Source organism: Hypanus sabinus, chromosome 8 (genome assembly GCF_030144855.1).
Source record: "Hypanus sabinus isolate sHypSab1 chromosome 8, sHypSab1.hap1, whole genome shotgun sequence".
NCBI classification, from domain to species: domain Eukaryota; kingdom Metazoa; phylum Chordata; class Chondrichthyes; order Myliobatiformes; family Dasyatidae; genus Hypanus; species Hypanus sabinus.
Window position 1 is genome coordinate 29,777,688 of NC_082713.1, and position 17,912 is coordinate 29,795,599.

General features: G+C 40.3%; 1 protein-coding gene across 1 annotated transcript in view; it reads left to right on the forward strand.

Moving 5' to 3' along the window:
* The window catches only part of alg13 (ALG13 UDP-N-acetylglucosaminyltransferase subunit), a 111,786-nt gene extending 106,095 nt beyond the window's left edge, over nt 1-5,691 (forward strand). Inside the window, exons 25-28 of the mRNA XM_059976635.1 lie at nt 2,229-2,324; nt 2,404-2,444; nt 3,039-3,213; nt 4,700-5,691. Of these exons, the coding sequence (XP_059832618.1) occupies nt 2,229-2,324; nt 2,404-2,444; nt 3,039-3,213; nt 4,700-4,962 (575 nt within the window). The 3' untranslated portion in view covers nt 4,963-5,691. The remainder of the gene's footprint in view (nt 1-2,228; nt 2,325-2,403; nt 2,445-3,038; nt 3,214-4,699) is intronic.
* Nucleotides 5,692-17,912: the final 12,221 nt, after the last annotated feature.

Consider the following 17,912-nt stretch of genomic DNA (forward strand, 5'->3'; position numbering starts at 1 on the left):
GGACTGCTGTGTGCCAGTGCCTTTACTCCTTCTACCAAAATGCATAAGCATGTTCTGTCTGCCACTTTGCCCAGTCTCTTAATCTGTCCGAGTTCTTCAGCAGACTACCTGCCCCTTCACCTATCTTTGTATATTCTGCAGACTTTTGCAAAGTTGTCATCCAAATCATTAAATATAATGTGAAAAGTAGTAGATCCAAAACTGACCCCTGCAAAATACCACTTAACACCAGCAGGCAACTATAGAATTATTCCCAGTCTTTACTATTGGTCACCCATCTTCTGCCAATGGTAGTATCATTCCTATAATACCATGGGCTCTTGTTTTTTATCCTCATGTGGTGCCTTGTTAAAGGCCTTGTGAAAATCCAAATGAATACCCACAGACTCTTTTGTCTATCTTGCCTGTTATTTCCCTTAAGGAAACTAAGCTCACTTGAGGATTTATTTTAATGTGTACCTCCAAGTATCCTAGAATTCCATTCTTTAAGATGGACTCTAAATATTCTACCATTTATCTTGATTTTTATTGATGCCTCTTAGAAAGCATCATCTCGGAGTGCATTGTGGCTTAGTATGGCAACTGCTCTGCAAAGAAACTGCAGAGTTGTGGTCATAGCTCAGCACATCATTGCAACCAACCTCTCCTCTGTGGGCTGTCTACACTTCTCACTACCTCAGTAAAGCAGCCAACATAATCAGACTCCATCTGCCTTCTCCCATCGGGCAGAAGATGAAGCCTGAAAGTACAAACCACCAGGCACAAGCTTCTATTCCGCTGTTATAAGATTATACTGGATGACAATTTTTTGAAAGTTTCTTCCTCAGATTTTAATCTTGTTTAAGGTGGACCACTTGAATCTGAACACATAATTTCAGACTACTGTATCACATAGGAATTGTGAATCAAAATTAATTTTTATTGAATGTGTTGCATAATGGTGCTGGTGCTTTGCGATAGTTCAGCTAAGCTAAAAATGTTTTGAGTTTTATTTGTGCTGTACAAGGCTTAAGTGTCCAACAATAATCGGTCAGCATGATGGATTCCCTGATACAGTTTCTCCATGACCACAATGCCCCAGTGAAACTTTTTGCCATGCTTGGTTATTGACAGCACCAAGATTTGCAGAGAAGAGGTCTAAATAGGAATGCAACGAATGAATCCCTAGTAACGTGTTGCACTTTGCTTTGGAGGCTTGAAGCATGTTGTCAACATGTTTGAGTTGCTAAGAAAATTTTCAGTATCCTTGAATGCCTTGCTTGCAATTTATTTCTTTTTCCTCTCCCCACCGGTCCCACTAGAAGTTATTTGAATTGCCTGTCATTGATGACCTTGATTTGTGGACTAACAATGTCTTCCTTAATCTTGGCATCTATTATTCTGGGAAACATCTGTCTCAAATATTGAAATCCTTCACAGAAGTTTATAGCCTTTCTAAAACCCACCCTGTCATTCAGTAGCTGCCCACCTGAGGATGCCTGGGCAAGATGGAAAACTTTTTGGCTTGCATTGTGGGCAACATTTTAGTTAATTTGAATTATGAATTGAAATAATATAGGTGATAGGAAAATTTCATGATCAGCTCAAAATCTGTAAGATACACCCAAAAGTATTCAGGAAGCAAAATATTTGTTATTAAACGGTTCCAGAGAATGCTAAGATGGACTTGACCTGGCAATCTATCTCATTTTGATCTTGCACCTTATTATCTACCTGCAATGTACTTTGACTGTAACACTTCACTCTGCAGTTATTGTTTTACTTTGTATTATGTCAATGTACTGTAACAAATTGATCTGTATAGATGATACTGAAGACAGGTTTTCACTGTAAGAGGCAAGGCATAGAAGGGTACAGACCTTGGTTTGGGCAAATGGCATTGGTGTAGATGGGTACAAAGTTTTTAGCTTGGGCATTGTGGCTGAAGGGTTTCATGCTATACAACTCTGACCTTTTAGTACTTTATACTTGGGAATTCTAGTGATTACAATCCTGAACTTCAATTTCCTGGCTTGCATCCATAATCATTCCCCTGCAGTCTGGAAATGTCCATTGGGGTGATATAGCTTGCATATTGTTCTGTTAATAGGAATAATCTTTGTAAATTAATCTTAAGTAGCTTTCATAGATCCAGTGGTTGCTATGGTTTTGATTCTAATGCTTATGTGCTGAAAGAATGTGCACTGTTTTACCGTAGACAATTACCAAGGTGTTTCTGTTCCATTTAGGTCCTTTCCTGCCTGTTAATGAAATGAGTGAGACTGTGAGTTCTTCTGCACCACCCCCATATTCCTGTGACCCCAATGGCAATGATCTTCCTCCAGGTGAGACCATATTACTCTTAATGTGGCTTAAGTCCTACAAAATGATGTATTATAGTAACAAATTTGTCTGTCTTTTTAGATAGAAAGGTGGTTCAGTATTATTTCAACCTTGGATTGCAGGTGAGTTTAACTGGAATTAAAGGGTTACAGCTGTATGGATTTGCATATAAGAATTCACGGCTTTTTCTGATGTCTTCGGTACATTTAGCTTTAAGTGGTAACACAGCTCTACATTTGGTAGATTCACTTTACTAAAGTTCTTTCCATAATCTTTTGAATGCATTAAATGGAATTTGTTTTAAAGTTCATTTTCAAGGAATGATTACTTAATGAATTTGTGATGCTTTTTGTCTTTGGGAAGATCAGTAATGGGGTTGCTTGTTACTTGCAACTTGTTTCCATTTTTTCCCCCTAAAAGAGCAAGTTAAAATTACAGCAACACACAAAGCACTAGAGGAACTCGGTGGGCCAGGCAGAATAAGTGAAGGGAAATACAGCAAATGTTTAAGGTCAAGACTCTTAATTCTGGATTTCATCTTCAACAGTCCACACAAAAGATCCTGAACTGAAAGATCAATTCACCATTTCCCTCTGTAGATGCTGCCTGACTTGATGAGGTCCTCCACTTTTCCCTGTATCATTCCAGTATCTACAGTCTGTCATCCAGTTATAATTTGTTTATATTTGATTGCTAAGAAAATTCTTTGTTTCTAGTGTTACCACCAAAACTGGCAGTCAGTGGTCTATATGCCACAGCATCAACCGGTGGATATTTATCCAGTATTCCCTGCAACTGCCCAGTTTGTTGAACAGTCAACTGTACCACAACAGTACGGTGATAGTGGGAGAAACGATGATCATCCGGCTTCCTCAGACACCATGTCTAATGGCAAGTTACTTTGTTTTCAGAGGATTTGTTTGAAATTCCATTTCAAATCTCAACTTTTTTTTTGTGTGAGAATCGATGATTTCATCAGGAATGGGGTCATGAAATACAAGATGAAATTTTCTTTATTCTGCCCCAACAATGTGTTGCTTCCCTAATTACAAATGAGTTGCCTTAACATTTTGTCCACTTCCTGTATTGGCCATTTTGAGATCATTCTTCAATTAGCCTAATGGGAAGCTGGTGGTGCAGTGGCATCAGTACTGGACCTCAAGGCAGATGGTCCTGAGTTTGAATCCAGCCGGGTCCCAACCTGGCAGCAGCAGTATCTATTTCCATTTTTAACCAATGGTCAACTTGCACTATCCATAGGCTTGCTAGGAGTTGACATGACTCGACAGCACTCAACCACAACAACATTAGCCTAATGACTTGTGGAATGTCTTTCGACCTTTTCTGCAGGCAATTAAGTCTTCGGAAGCTAATTGTAGAATTGTACAGCATGAAGATATAGACCCTTTGCATTTTATCAGATACACAGTTCTAACCCTAACACCACTCAATACAAGAACATATGCATACATAATTTAAACAGCCACAGTAAATGATTTAAAAGATCCTGTTCTGAGCAGTCACTATTCTATTTAGATCTTAAGTAGCCTTTTTAGTGTTTACATTTATCCAAAGTCTAAAATGCAAGGAAATATCTGTAAAATTGAGACCTTGATATGCAGAAGTACATGGGACTAAATTGAGCACTCAATTTCTTTGTGAGCATAGCCCGTAATTTAGCTGAGGCAGTCAAATCCAATAATCAGTGGTATCCAAATTATGCTACAGGATTCTTGATTTAAAACTCAATATAATTATTAATCAGTGTACTACAAACTTTTCAGTTAATAACCAATTTAGATTTGTGGTGCCTGATAGATTACATTGGATTTGGGTTTAGAAACTCCACAGAACATAAGCTAACTGGAAAAGTGTTGACAATTTAAGTATCAAGTCATTAACTGAAACTATTTTGGTATCTAGATTTGTCAGTTTTAATCCTCTGGAAGTTATCTGCTCTAACATTAAATATTCCTGTATTATGTAAATAATTCTGATGTTAAAAGGTAACTAATGTTCCTAGCGTACTGCAGTAAATAAGTTAAATGCAATTATACATAATTAATGCTTGGTTAGAAATATAACTAATCATTTTTCCAAACTATTCTAAAAGGTTGGTGGCGGCTGATAGTCTGGGTGGTATTTAAAATTTTCCGGAAACTGGTGTGAATTCATGTTGCTATAAAATGAACCCACTCAGAGTTTTTCTAACTTTGGGACATGATGTTATTTTTCATGAAGGTTAGATTTCTTGTGTTCCAATTCGGTGCATTAAAGTAGGTGGCTGTAAGCTTGTAAGCTCATGTTAAAACATTCTTAGAATTTTTCTTGAGGTGGTAATTTTATAAATTCTAATGGACTGTTTTTACTTTTGCAGGTTATACTGCTGCAGAGTCTCAACCAGCTCCTTATTCAACAGTATATTATCCAATGCTGACAGACCAGTATATTCAGCCAGCTATATCTACTTATGATCCTTGCGTCCCTTTAACAAATACAGTTCATTATGTTGGCCCTTGGTATCCCGCAAATCAGACATGCCCCAGTTCAAGGCTACAGAACACAACATGCCCAGGCCCCCCACCTCAGTTAAATTATGTTGCACCTGCCAATCAGCCAACACACTATGTACCTCACTAATGTCTGCAGAGTGGCTTAGGGTTCTAAAGTGCCAATGAAGAGTAGATAGTTGACTTCATTTCTGCTCCTAAATAGTATCTCCTTTAATTGCCTGAACTGTTTCAAATGTTTGACTGATTCCATTTAGGGTAAAATCTATGTGCAGTTGTCTGAAATGTTTGCATCAGTAGTCTATTCTTAAATGGGAATTTTTCACTTCAATTGGTTTTCTCTTTTTGCTCTTTAATTCTGCTTTTCCTCTTTCTGCTCCAGTTAGATTTGCAGACCCCAAAAAAAATGCACATGTAGCAAGTAGATGTGAAGCTTCCTAAGTTTTCCCTTCTCTCTTTCTATGATGACTCTTCAAGGGAGAATTTTTCACATGGTTTTATCACTCCACTGCACTAAGTCAACAGAGAAGTTCAACCTTGAATGAAAAAAGCTGATTCTGGATCCTGCTGAAGAACCTCCACTATGTAGTATTTTTAACAGAGCATTGTTCCCACTTGACACTAAGTAAAATTGTCACTTGATGTTCTTGTTTATATGAACACGAGACTATCACTTCTACCTCACATTTGTCTTCAATGTGTGAAAGCCTGTATATTTTTATCAGGTGTCCAGTTCAGCTCAATGTTGACTCTCTGTTTGTTGGGCCACAGAAGAGAATGGCTGGCACTGAATTTCTTTCTGTTTAAGATTGTTAATGTCAGCTGTTTTCTGGAGTACTGTTGAAGGGACTGATGGTGTTGTGGGATCTTAATGTTGAGGTAATAAAACCAAAGCACAGCAACTTGTCTTTGTGCTGCTTTTGAATGTAATTCGGTGAAAACCTGACGATGCTGCATGGATGAACAGTTTGAATTGATAATGGGACTGGGAAAGAAGCAAATGACAAATTAGATGGCAGACACTTGAAGCTTTAGTTTGTGGGATGATGTAAAACTGCACAGCTGAAGGAAGCTTGTTTGCTCATTGATTCTCTTTGAGACTTGCAATATCCTTTATATTTCTCAGTCTTGATTATTCATCTAATTCCCTTTTCAAAGCTGCATGTGAATCAGTTTCTAGCACCATCATCAAGCAATGTGTGCCATATGAGCCACTGCTTTTATTATACTTCTGGGCATTCTGCTAATCACTTTTTTTAAAAAAAAAAAAGAAGAAACCTAATCCAATCATTTATGGTTTGTGACATTTTAATTTAAGCCATTCGATGTAAAACACTTGTCATTCCATAATTTCCTTGTCTATTTGTCCCTCCCCACTAATCTCCCTCTTGGCACTTAAAAGTGCTATGTCTACCTATTCAGGTGAGGCAACATTTCACCTGCAAGTCTGCTGGTGGTGTCTATTGTGTTCAGTGCTCCCGATGTAGCCTCTAAATTAGTGACACCCATGGTATATTGGGGGATTGCTTAGTCAAGCTATCTCTGCTCCATCTGCCAAAAACTACCCTTTGGCCAAATATTTTAATTCCCATTCCAGTTTCAACATGGCAGACCATGGCTACCTCTTGTGCCATGATGAGGCCACCCTCAGGATGGAGGAGCAACACCTCACATTCCATCTGGGTAGCCTCTAATCTGATGGAATAAACATAAATTTTTATTTCTGGCTTACATTTTAAAAATTTCCTCCCACCCCACTCCCCCATTCCTCACTCCAGCTTCCTGCCTCTTCTCACAGGCCCATCACTTCCCCTGGGCCCCCTCCTTCTCTTTCTCCAATGGTCCATTCTCCTCTTATTGCTTCCTTCTCTAACCCTTTACCTTTCCTTCCAGCCTGGCTTCATCTATCACCTTCCAGCTAACTTCCTTCCCCTTCTACCCCCACCCCCACAAAACCTTTTTATTCTGGCATCATTATAAATTATAATAGGATTGGGCTGAGCCAGCATGGATTTACCAAGGGTAAATCATGCTTGACTAATCTGGAGTTTTTCAAGGCTGTAACCAGGAAGTTAGACGGGGGAGATCCAGTGCATGTAGTGTACCTCGATTTTCAGAAGGCATTTGATAAGGTCCCACATAGAAGATTGGTGGGTAAAATCAAAGCTCAGGGCATTGGGGGGAAGACATTGACCTGGATAGAAAACTAGTTGGCAGATAGAAAGCAAAGGGTAGCGGTGAATGGGTGTTTCTCGGAATGGCAGGTGGTGACTAGTGGGGTGCCACAGGGCGTAGTATTGGGACCACAGCTGTTTACAATTTACGTCAACGATTTGGATGAAGGCATAAAAAATAACAAGTAAATTTGCTGATGATACTAAGCTGGGTGGCAGTGTGACATGTGATGAGGATGTTAGGAGAATTCAGGGTGACTTGGATAGGCTGGGTGAGTGGGCAGATACTTGGCGGATGGCATTTAATGTGAATAGGTGTGAGGTTATCCACTTTGGGAGTAAGAACAGGAAGGCAGATTATTACCTGAATGGTGTAGAGTTGGGTAAGGGAGAAATACAAAGAGATCTCGGAGTCCTTGTTCATCAGTTACTGAAGGTGAATGAGCAAGTGCAGCAGGCAGTGAAGAAGGCTAATGGAATGTTGGTCTTTATTACAAAGGGAATTGAGTACAAGAGCAAGGAAATCCTCTTGCATTTGTACAGAGCCCTGGTGAGACCACACCTGGAGTATTGTGTACAGTTTTGGTCTCCAGGGTTAAGGAAGGACATCCTGGCTGTAGAGGAAGTGCAGCATAGATTCACGAGGTTAATTCCTGGGATGTCTGGACTGTCTTGCGCAGAGAGGTTAGAGAGACTGGGCTTATACACGCTGGAATTAAGGAGATTGAGAGGGGATCTGATTGAAACATAAGATTATTAAAGGATTGGACAAGAGAGAGGCAGGAAATATGTTCCAGATGCTGGGAAAGTCCAGTACCAGAGGGCATGTTTTGAGAATAAGGGGTAGGTCATTTAGGACAGAGTTTTAAAAAAAACTTCTCCCAGAGAGTTGTGGGGGTCTGGAATGCACTGCCTTGGAAGGTAGTGGAGGCCAATTCTCTGGATGCTTTCAAGAAGGAGCTGAATGGGTATCTTATGGATAGGGGAATCAAGGGATATGGGGACAAGACAGGAACCAGGTATTGATAGTAGATAATCAGCCATGATCTCAAAATGGCGGTGCAGGCTCAAAGGGCTGAATGGTCTACTTCTGCACCTATTGTCTATTCCCCTTCCTCTTCAGTCCAGAAGAAGGGTTTCAGCACAAAATGTTGACTGTTTATTCTTTTCCATAGATGCTGCCTGACCTGCAGAGTACCTCTTGCATTTTGTTCCTTCTATCATTACCTTTGACCTTTCATGCTCAATGGTTTCTCCAACACCCTTGGGTAACAGGACATTTGAGGGGTGGCACAATAGTATTAGTATAATACTATTACTGTACCAGCAACCTGGGTTCAATTCTTTCGGTGATTGAATGGGTTTCTGCTGGGAGATCTGGTTTCCTCACATTTCAAAGATGTGCATTTTGGTAAATTTATTGGTCATATGAGTGTAATTGGGTGGCACAAGCTCACTGTGCCAGAATGGCCTGTTGCCATGCTGTACTTGGTGGCTATTTTACTAGGTAGACCTTGTAAAATTATTTACATAAATAACTAACCAGTTAATTATGTGGCAGCAACTCAATGCATTAAAGCATGCAACCAGTCAGGAGGTTCATTTGTTCAGACCAAATATCAGAATGGGAAGAAATGTAATCCAAGTGACTTTGACAATGTAATGATTTTTGGTGCCAGCTAGGGTTTCTGCATAACAATTTCTGGAGCAGGGGTTCACAACTTATTTTAATGACATGGACACCTACCATTAACAATGTTTTGGGGATACCAGGTTGGGAACCACAGAATGGTGTGGAAAATTAAATGTCCAGAGCATGGCACCTCTGTAGGTGAAAATACTTTGTTAATGAGTAGTCAGAGGAGATGACTAGATTGGCTCTAGCTGACAGGAATGAGACCGTAACTCAAATAACCATGCATATGATGGTGGTGTGCCAAAGAGCATCTCTGAACACACAGCAAACCCTGAAGTGGGTGGGCTGCAACAGCAGAAAACCACGAACCATACGTGGTATCTCCAAATGGAAATACCCAGCCATGTGACCAGGGAAGGAATAGGTACAGGAAAATTAAGTGCTGGTAATTAATCAAAATAAACCTCGATCTCTGGATCAGTGTTTATTTTGACATTGGAAGGGTACAGCTTTGACACTTCCACTTTTCTGCTCACATTTTGGGATTATTTCAAGTCGATATTCTGCAATGCTCTCGTGTTACTCTTTCCAAGCAATGTGAGCATTATTAACAAGGCCAGCTATTATTATTCATTCCAGACAGGATGCTGCTTGTACTGATGACTCTTGTTATCCTATTCCCAATCCCATTCAAACTGGGGAGGCAGTAAAGAGTTCATGGTATTGGTGGGACTGGGTCTAACCGCATATGATGGGAGTTTTCCTTTTCTGCATTAGTGAAACAGATGTGGGCTGATTTTCTTGACTGCAATGAAGAAAGCCTGCTTGTCCTTGTCCCTATGGTGCACATATCTGTTCATAACATTGTTTAGAAAGATTGCTGCATACCCTGTGGGATTGCAGTCCAATTTTGATATTGAATATTCAATTGCATTCTGTGCAATTCTGCTGTGCTACATTGGATAGATTGAGCAGATCGGAATTCAAAACCAGGAATCCATTAGATACTGCACTTCTGGGCTATCAGTAGCAACGTAATTGTATTCCACTAGAGTCTATAACCTTTGCCACTTGGCACAGTCTTCACGATTATTGCCAGTTGGAACCAGAATCAATTTCCATGAGATTAGAAGAGTATGCCAGGAACAGCAATGAAGTGCCAAATATAGTGCAACTGTAACACAGGATGCAATTTTCCACAGCTAAAGATTGCACATCTAGTGAATTGGACCAAAGGCTACTGTTCAGCTATATTGTTTGTCACACAGCACTGTTCATAATGGGAGACTCATCATTGCTGATGATAGCAAAAGGTGCGCCTAGAAATTGGTGTTCATTTTTGTGTGCTGAAATGGATATTTTGTGGAGAGAGTTGCCAGTTGAGTTGTCTGCAAAAACATGAAACTACTTCCAGTGTGGAAAAAACACAATTTTCACCCTGAATTGTACTGTAAACATACCTGCATTTCCCAATGATGGCCACTTTGGAGAATGGAGATTACGGCATCATTACTGGGCAAACCAGTGAGAAGTGGGGCACGTAGTAGATGGAGCATATTCTGACTGGATGTTGATGAGTTCTGTAGCGATCTGTTCTGGGGTCGTTGCTCTGATTTATATATTTTTTTAAATAGATATAAATGACTTGGATGAGGAAGTGGAAATATGGGTTAGCAAGTTTGTCACAAAGATTGGATGGTGTAGAAGTTTGCAGTGGGGCAACGACAGTATGCAGAGCTGGGTTGAGAAGTGGCATTTGGAATTCAATGTGGGGAAAACATGATGCACAATGTGGAGTGCAAAGGTAATGGTAGGAATCTGAGCCATGTGGAGGAACAAAGGGGTCCTGGTATCCAAATCCATTGATCCCTCAAAGTTGCAATGCAGGTTGATAGGGTGGTGGTAAAGGCACTTTGTGTGCTGCCCTTCAGACTGAGTTCGAGTTGAAAGGTAATGTTGCAGCTCTAGGAAACGATGGTGAAATCACACTTGGAGATTTGTGTTTGGGTCTGGTCACCACATTATAAGTAGGATGAGCAAGTTTTAAGTGCAAAATAAATTTAGCAGAATGATGCCTGGTTTAGAGAATCTGAATCATGAGGGAAGGTTTAGTAAGCTAGAGCTTTTCAATTTGGAGTGAAGGAAGATGAGAGCTGACTTGGTAAGGAGGCACGGATAGAGTAGACAGCTAGTGCTTTTCCTCCCCAGGGCAGCAATGATTAATACTAGAAGACACTTAAGGTGTAGAGGAAAGTTCTAGGGCAGATGCTAGAGGTAGGGGTTTTTACACAGTAAGTTCCTGAAATTCACTACCAGAGTGAATACATTAAGGACATTTAAGAGAATCTTGGATAAGCAAGTGGGGGAATTGAGGTGTGTAGGAAAGAGGTTGTATTAATTGAGTAGGTTAAAAGGTCAGCACAATAGAAGGAACATAGGGTCTGTTACATGAGCTTATATAGGGAATTTATTGGAACACTTTAGGAGGCTTAAGAGCCAACAGAACAAGATGAAAATTTGAAGTGATGAATAGAAACCTAGGGGTACCTTTGTGGTCAAATGCTGGTGTTTTTCAGTGTGTCTGGATTCTCCAATATAAAGGGTATCCTGTCATGAGGAGTGAGTGTAGCATAATACATTGGAAGAACTGCTCATGAATTGTTACTTCACCTCGGAGTGTTTGAATTCCTGGATGATTGGTTGTGTTAAGGCAAAATGGTAGGTGTTACATGGGAAGAAGAATGGTTGCTGGAGATGGGAAATGGCAATTTTGGAATACTGAAGGGGTTGGGGAAGATAATTGCATCTCATTGTAAATGGTAAAAATTGTGGAAAAAACTGTCCATAAAGTATGGAGACTATTGGTCAGGAGGTGAGGATATGGGGAGATCAACCTTAGATTAAAAGGGGAAGTTTGAGAGCAAAGGCATGAGCACAGTTGTGTAGTGATTATCAAAATGCAATATAGTGTCAGCAACTGGGTTTAATCCTGATGCTGTCAAAGGTATTTGTACATTCTCCCTATGACCATGTGTGTTTCCTCCCACACTCCCAAAGACATGGGTGTAGGGCGGGGGTCGGCAACCCGCGGCTCCGGAGCCGCATGCGTCTCTTTCATCTCTGTGCTGCAGCTCCCTGTGGCTTTGGAAATTTTGTGGCTTTACTGCAGAAGTCGCTGGACAGAAAGCTGCTGACTTTTCACTGCATCTTGCACCAAGAGGCACTGTGCGCTCAAACATTTCCTCTGGAATGCACAAGTAATGGATGTTGTCATTCAGATTGTCAATAAAATAATGGCAAAAAGTTTAAATCACCGTCAATTCTGTTTGTTACTGGACGAGCTGGCAAGCGCATATTCTGATCTCCTGCTGCACAACAAAGCCCGGTGGCTGTCCAGAGGGGAGGTACTGAAACGCTTTGTCACGTGTCTGGAAGAAGTGAAAACTTTCCTGGGCAACAAAGGGCTCACCTTTCCTGAGCTGGAACAGCCAGAGTGGCTGGAAAAGCTACACTTCATGGTAGACATGACAGTGCACCTGAACACGCTGAACACAGCTCTTAAGAGGAAAGGACGTACAGCCCTACACATGTTGGAGGATGTTTTGGCATTCGAGCGCAAGTTGACAGTGCTTGCCAGAGATTTACAGAAAGGCACATTGTCTCACTTCCCCAATTTGAGAGAGTTCAAACAAGGTCACGACAAGATAAATTTGGAGTATTTACATTCTGCAATCATTGCAATGCAAACATCGTTTGGGAAACGCTTCTGTGAGTTCAGAGAGGAAAAACACACATTATCCTTCCCGGTCACTCCCCTAAGCATCGATCCATCCCTACTGAGTACGACTGCATTGGCAGGTGTGAGTCAACCTGATCTTGAGATGGAACTGGCCGACAAAGACATATGGGTGTCCAAGTTTAGACGCTTGACAGCAGACCTTGAAGATGTTGCCCGTCAGAAGGCCGTTCTTGCTCAGAATCACAAATGGAGTGATATTGAAAACCTCCCAAAACCGGACAAACTTTTGTTCGAAACATGGAATGCTGTCCCCAACATTTATGTAAACATTAAAAAGTATGCGCTTGGAGTCCTGTCGATCTTTGGATCCACATATGTATGTATATGTTCTCCAACATGAACTTTATTAAAAACAAACATCGCGCACGCCTCACAGATGACGGCTTGCGATCCTGTGTAAAGATGAAGGTGACGTCATACAGTCCTGACGTGCAGACACTGCGCTGAGGTCCAGGAGCAGAAATCCCATTAACCAAGTATAATAAATATTTTAATTGCCTATTATTTTACGTATATTCATATTTTTTCATTGTTCAGTGAAATAGTCCTTTTATTTTTCAGGTTGACAGCTGGCTGACGTTATTTTTGGTTTGCTGCTGGTGGAAAATTTAAGTTTGGCGTTTTTCATAAATACAAGAAGGACTCAAATAGACATTGAGTATTTTACTTAAAAGTAACCTTCAACCCAACGTCTTTTTTTCGGAGTTCAAAATGTTTTTGTTGCATGCAGAAATGAAATTTCGTTTTCTCTGCAGGAGTTCATCGATTTCATAAATGCAACACATTATAGTTTGTTTATACATAACATAAAGGCAAAAAAAACATATGCAGTGTTATTTCATTTTAAATGTCAAACGGGTTTTGCGGCTCCCAGTGTTTTCTTTTCTGTGGGAAACGGGTCCAAATGGCTCTTTTAGTGGTAAAGGTTGCTGACCCCTGGTGTAGGGGGTTGAGTGGGATTCAGAATCAGGAATGGTAGAACACTCGATAGGCTGAGTGACCTAATACTGTTCCTATGTCTTAAGGTCTTGTAGGAGTTGGTTGATTCACTGGTCGCATGGGTGAAAGTGGGCAGAGTGAGTTTGTTGCAGTGGGAGGGGCAGTTACTGTGCTGTATCTCTAAATTTATATATGAATATTCTAGTCCTCCATCAGAAGCAGTTGCTCTCTGATCCTCTGCAGATGCTACCTAATAGAATGGGTATTTTAAACACTTTTATTTCAGATTTTCAGCAACTGTTTTTGGCATCTCACAGCTCCATTGTTTTTTCTTCTCTCCATTTCCTTCATCCAGCTTCCTCTACTCACTCTTTCCTAGATAGGTCTGCAGTGATTAGTAACGAGTAATCATTTTCCTCTTTCGCAAGGCATTGTGTCACTTGGGCAACCTTGGTCTCCACCCTAACATGAGCATTCTCTTTGTACCCTTAGGTCCCCTCTCCTATAAAGTCTGATGAAAGGTTATTGAGCTGAACCATTAACTTTGTTTCTCATTTCATGAATGCTACTTGACCTCAGATCCTTATTTTTCTATCTTTACTTTCAGGGATTTTTTTTGCTTTTCAATTAATTTCAGGAGGTTACTAAATACACTGTATATGGCGTGAGATTGTGGTTGGGAGATGGTACCAAAGGCAAGGATGCTATGGATAATGTAGGCATGGAGGTCAGGTCTGCTATTCTTCACACAGCCCGGTATTGCCTTCTAACATGCATCCCTTCGTTGAGCAGGGAAGCTGTCGACATCTTCATTATAGTCGGGGAGCTGATTCCAACAAGATTTAACCAAAATGGTGTTGGCAACGGCTTGTGGGATTCATGGCTGCATATGTTTCAGACAACCCTGGCATTTAGCTAATCATGGGATTTAACATCCATGTGTGATTGAAATGTGAAGTGGCAGTTTGGTGTAGACTCCCTGCTGCACTGCAAATGTGCTCCCTGTTCCATTACACTCGCATGTACTTTAATCTATTGCAAGCTTTATGTAGAAAGTTGTAATCTGCTTGCTTTTGAGACCAAATAACAAGTGTCAAAAATTGGAACTAATGATAGTTTGATCTGTTGGTGTTAAAGGCTATCATATCAAATGTCAAATGATAATTGCTTGGTGACCAGTTCCATGTGGAACTCAGGCGATAAGCTAGTCCAGGCCCACATACCTTAAGACCTTAATATCATAAGAGTTTCATAAATGGCAAAAATTCTGGGAAAGACTTCAGTAGCAAAAGTCTAATCATCTCCACCATACTAGACCATCAATACTGATGTCTGAGGATCACTAGTCAGCAAAAACTGTCTGCTCGTTATATGAACAAATGAGAGTGGTTATTTCATGATTGTCTACTAGCATAGCCTGTCTGCTACACAGAAGTCATGAATGTCATTGAGTAATCTCCACAGAATTTTATTTGGCTCAATTTAGCCATTTAGCTCAACTTATTTCCCAGAAATGAGTCATCTCAGGCAGTCTTCTCTTAATCATGTAATACTGAGCTTTACATCCTGTCAGCCGTGTGGGTGCAGCACAAAGAGAAGAAACAATTTAAGGAAAAGTTTCATGTGATAACAGATGACTCCATGAGGGTGATCAGCTTATCAAACCTGAGCAATCAAAGTGACGTAACTACATGAGATGATCCAAAAGGTCAGATTAAAAGTTGAAGGTGAGAGGAGTGTATCACTTGGTAATTACCTTGTTTGCCCGATATTATGGTAGTTGAACAAATTTCTTTTCGAGTCAAGGATTTTTTTCCTCAATGTTGCTAGGGAGATGCATAAATGCTATTACCACAAAACATGTATCAAGCCACTTTTTGTAGAAGTGGAAATTTTGAAATTTTAAAATGGCATAATATGTGTATAATTATTCATAAGGACAGTTTCTGTCTTGCATTTCCCTTTAATTTGGATTTCATTTGTATTGGATCTTTGGGAATCTATTAATATGATTGATCCATGTATCAACTTATTTATGAAGCCTGTAATGTCACATGACCAAGTTGCTAACTGCCCATACCAGCTTAACACGAGATGCTGTAGCTACTGGAAATCCGGAGCCATTCATACAAAATACTGGAGGAACTGGCAGCATTTATGGAAAGGAATAAAGTGTTGGTCTTACGGACAGAAGAAATCTTTCATGTTCATGTACCTTTGCAAACTTTAATAGTATTTCAAAGTTATTCATTATTAATTGATATTGATTCTCAATCTTTTAATAATAGCATTTCAGAGCAATCTAGTTCCTTCATATTGTATTCAGCTATGTTCTTACTGTATGCCAGGGACCATAAGGTAAAGGAGCAGAATTAGTCATTGGCCCATCAAGTCAGCTCTGCCATCTCATCATAGCTGATTCACTATCCCTCTTGGCCCCAATCTGCCTTCTCTCTGTATCCCTGACTAAGCAACAATCTATCAACCTCTGCCTTAAATATACCCAATGACTTGGCCTGCTCAGAACTGCATTGATCCACCACTCTCTTGCTAATGAAAATACTCCTCATCTCCATTCTAAAAGGACATCTCTCAATTCCAAGACTCCCCTTCCATAGGAAACATCCTCTCCAAATCTTCTCGATTGAGGCCTTTCAAGATTCAATAGAGGTCACCCCTAACTTTTCTGAATTCCAGTGAGTAGAGACACAGAGCCATCAAATGTTTCTCATGCTGTCTCTCAATCCAAGAAACAATTTTGAGAACCACCTTTCAATCCTCTCCAATGTCAGCCCAAAATCTATTCTTAGATATGGGGTCCAAAACTGCTCACAGTACTCCAAGTGAGGCCTCACCAGTGCTTCAGAAAAGCCTCAACATTACACCCTTGATTATTTTGTGGTGAGGTTGTCCCTGGGAAAGAAGAGGAAATAATCCTTGCTTGAAAATTTCTCAAATGAGCATGAGCATTTGTACATACAAGCTCGGCATGTTACTGTGCCGATGTATGTTAATGTGGCCCATAAGAAAAAGGCCATTAACTTCAATGTGTTGGTCTTAAGTGGACAACAAAATAAAACAGATAACTGGAAATGTGAAGTGACACTGTGCTCGAGCAATGTAGCTTCTGGATTCAATCCCAGCACATCTTGTGTCCCAGTAGCAGGACAGGCCCACCACAGTGAAGTACAAACATGAGGAAGTGCCTCTTGGAATCATCAATATAAATACCAGATTCCCTAAAGTATCACAGCGCTGGGTCAAAATAAGGAAGGAAACTGACTTACGATTAACCCCTTCAGTCCTCTCAGCTGTTGAATTTGTGCTCTTCCATGTTGAACAACACTTGGGAGAAGAATTGCAAATAACACAAATTTTAATCAGAAGGACTTCAATGTCCATCAAGAAGGCGGCTTGGTGGCACCAATGCTGAACCCTCAAGTGGATGCTGCCAGACTGGGTCTGCAGCAGGTAGTCAGAAACCAACATGAAGAATAAACCTACTTGACCTCATCCTCTCCAACCTACCTATAGCTGATGCATCTGTCCAAGATAGCAGTGATCACCATTCAATCTAAATCTTATCTTTATACAAGTTGGACTGTGACAAAACTGGAGCTCAAACCTGGGCATCCACAACATGATGTGGATGACAGCAACAGGAATGTATACCATCACAATTTGTAACTTTATGACCAAGCTCCTTACTATTAATTTTACCACCTTACTATCAATTTTAGTTCAAAGAGAAGTTCAGAGGGCCCGTCAGGAGCACACTAGGCACACACAAAAATAACAGTACCATCCTAGTGTAGCTGCAGAACAGGACGATAAGCATACTGAACAGCAAAAAGAATATGTAATAGAGCTAAGTGAGCTCGCAAAAATCAAGTTAGACCCACCTTATCGAATTATGAATGGTGATGGTAAATAAACATCTATTAAGCGAAGGAGGCTTCAAGAATAATGCGTCACCCTTGAAGCTATGGCAGTTGATGCCATTATTAATTATTGGTTATGATTAGGGAATTAAAGTAAATAAATTCTGGTGAATATAGTTTGTGCTATGAATATTGAGAAACGTCTGCAGAAAACAATGCTGGGCTAAAATTTTTTCATGTGTGCTCAACACTGGTCAGCATTCGTAACAGTGATATTCGGAGCTCTAGCAGCAGCATCTTGGAAATAGACACAGGTTATTCAATTTTTTTCTGATTTGGCCTGTATCATTTCGCCCCTTGATGTGATCTTGCCAGTGTCACTTTGTTCCAGCTCTTGCTGTCTTTACTCCTTTGAGACCACTGCTGCATCAGATGAGAATTACCATGGAAACTTTATTTTCTGAGGTTTAAATCTGTAAGTATTCAGCCGTGCAAATTGCTGGTGGCCACAATACCCTAATACTGTACCAGAGAAGACATAAACAATAGGGAAGATTTGACCTAAATTATCTCTTTCTTTCTTTCTCTATTATTTCATCTTACCCACTATTACTTTCCGCTAAATGATCTCCTGTGCAGAGGTCCTGGTGC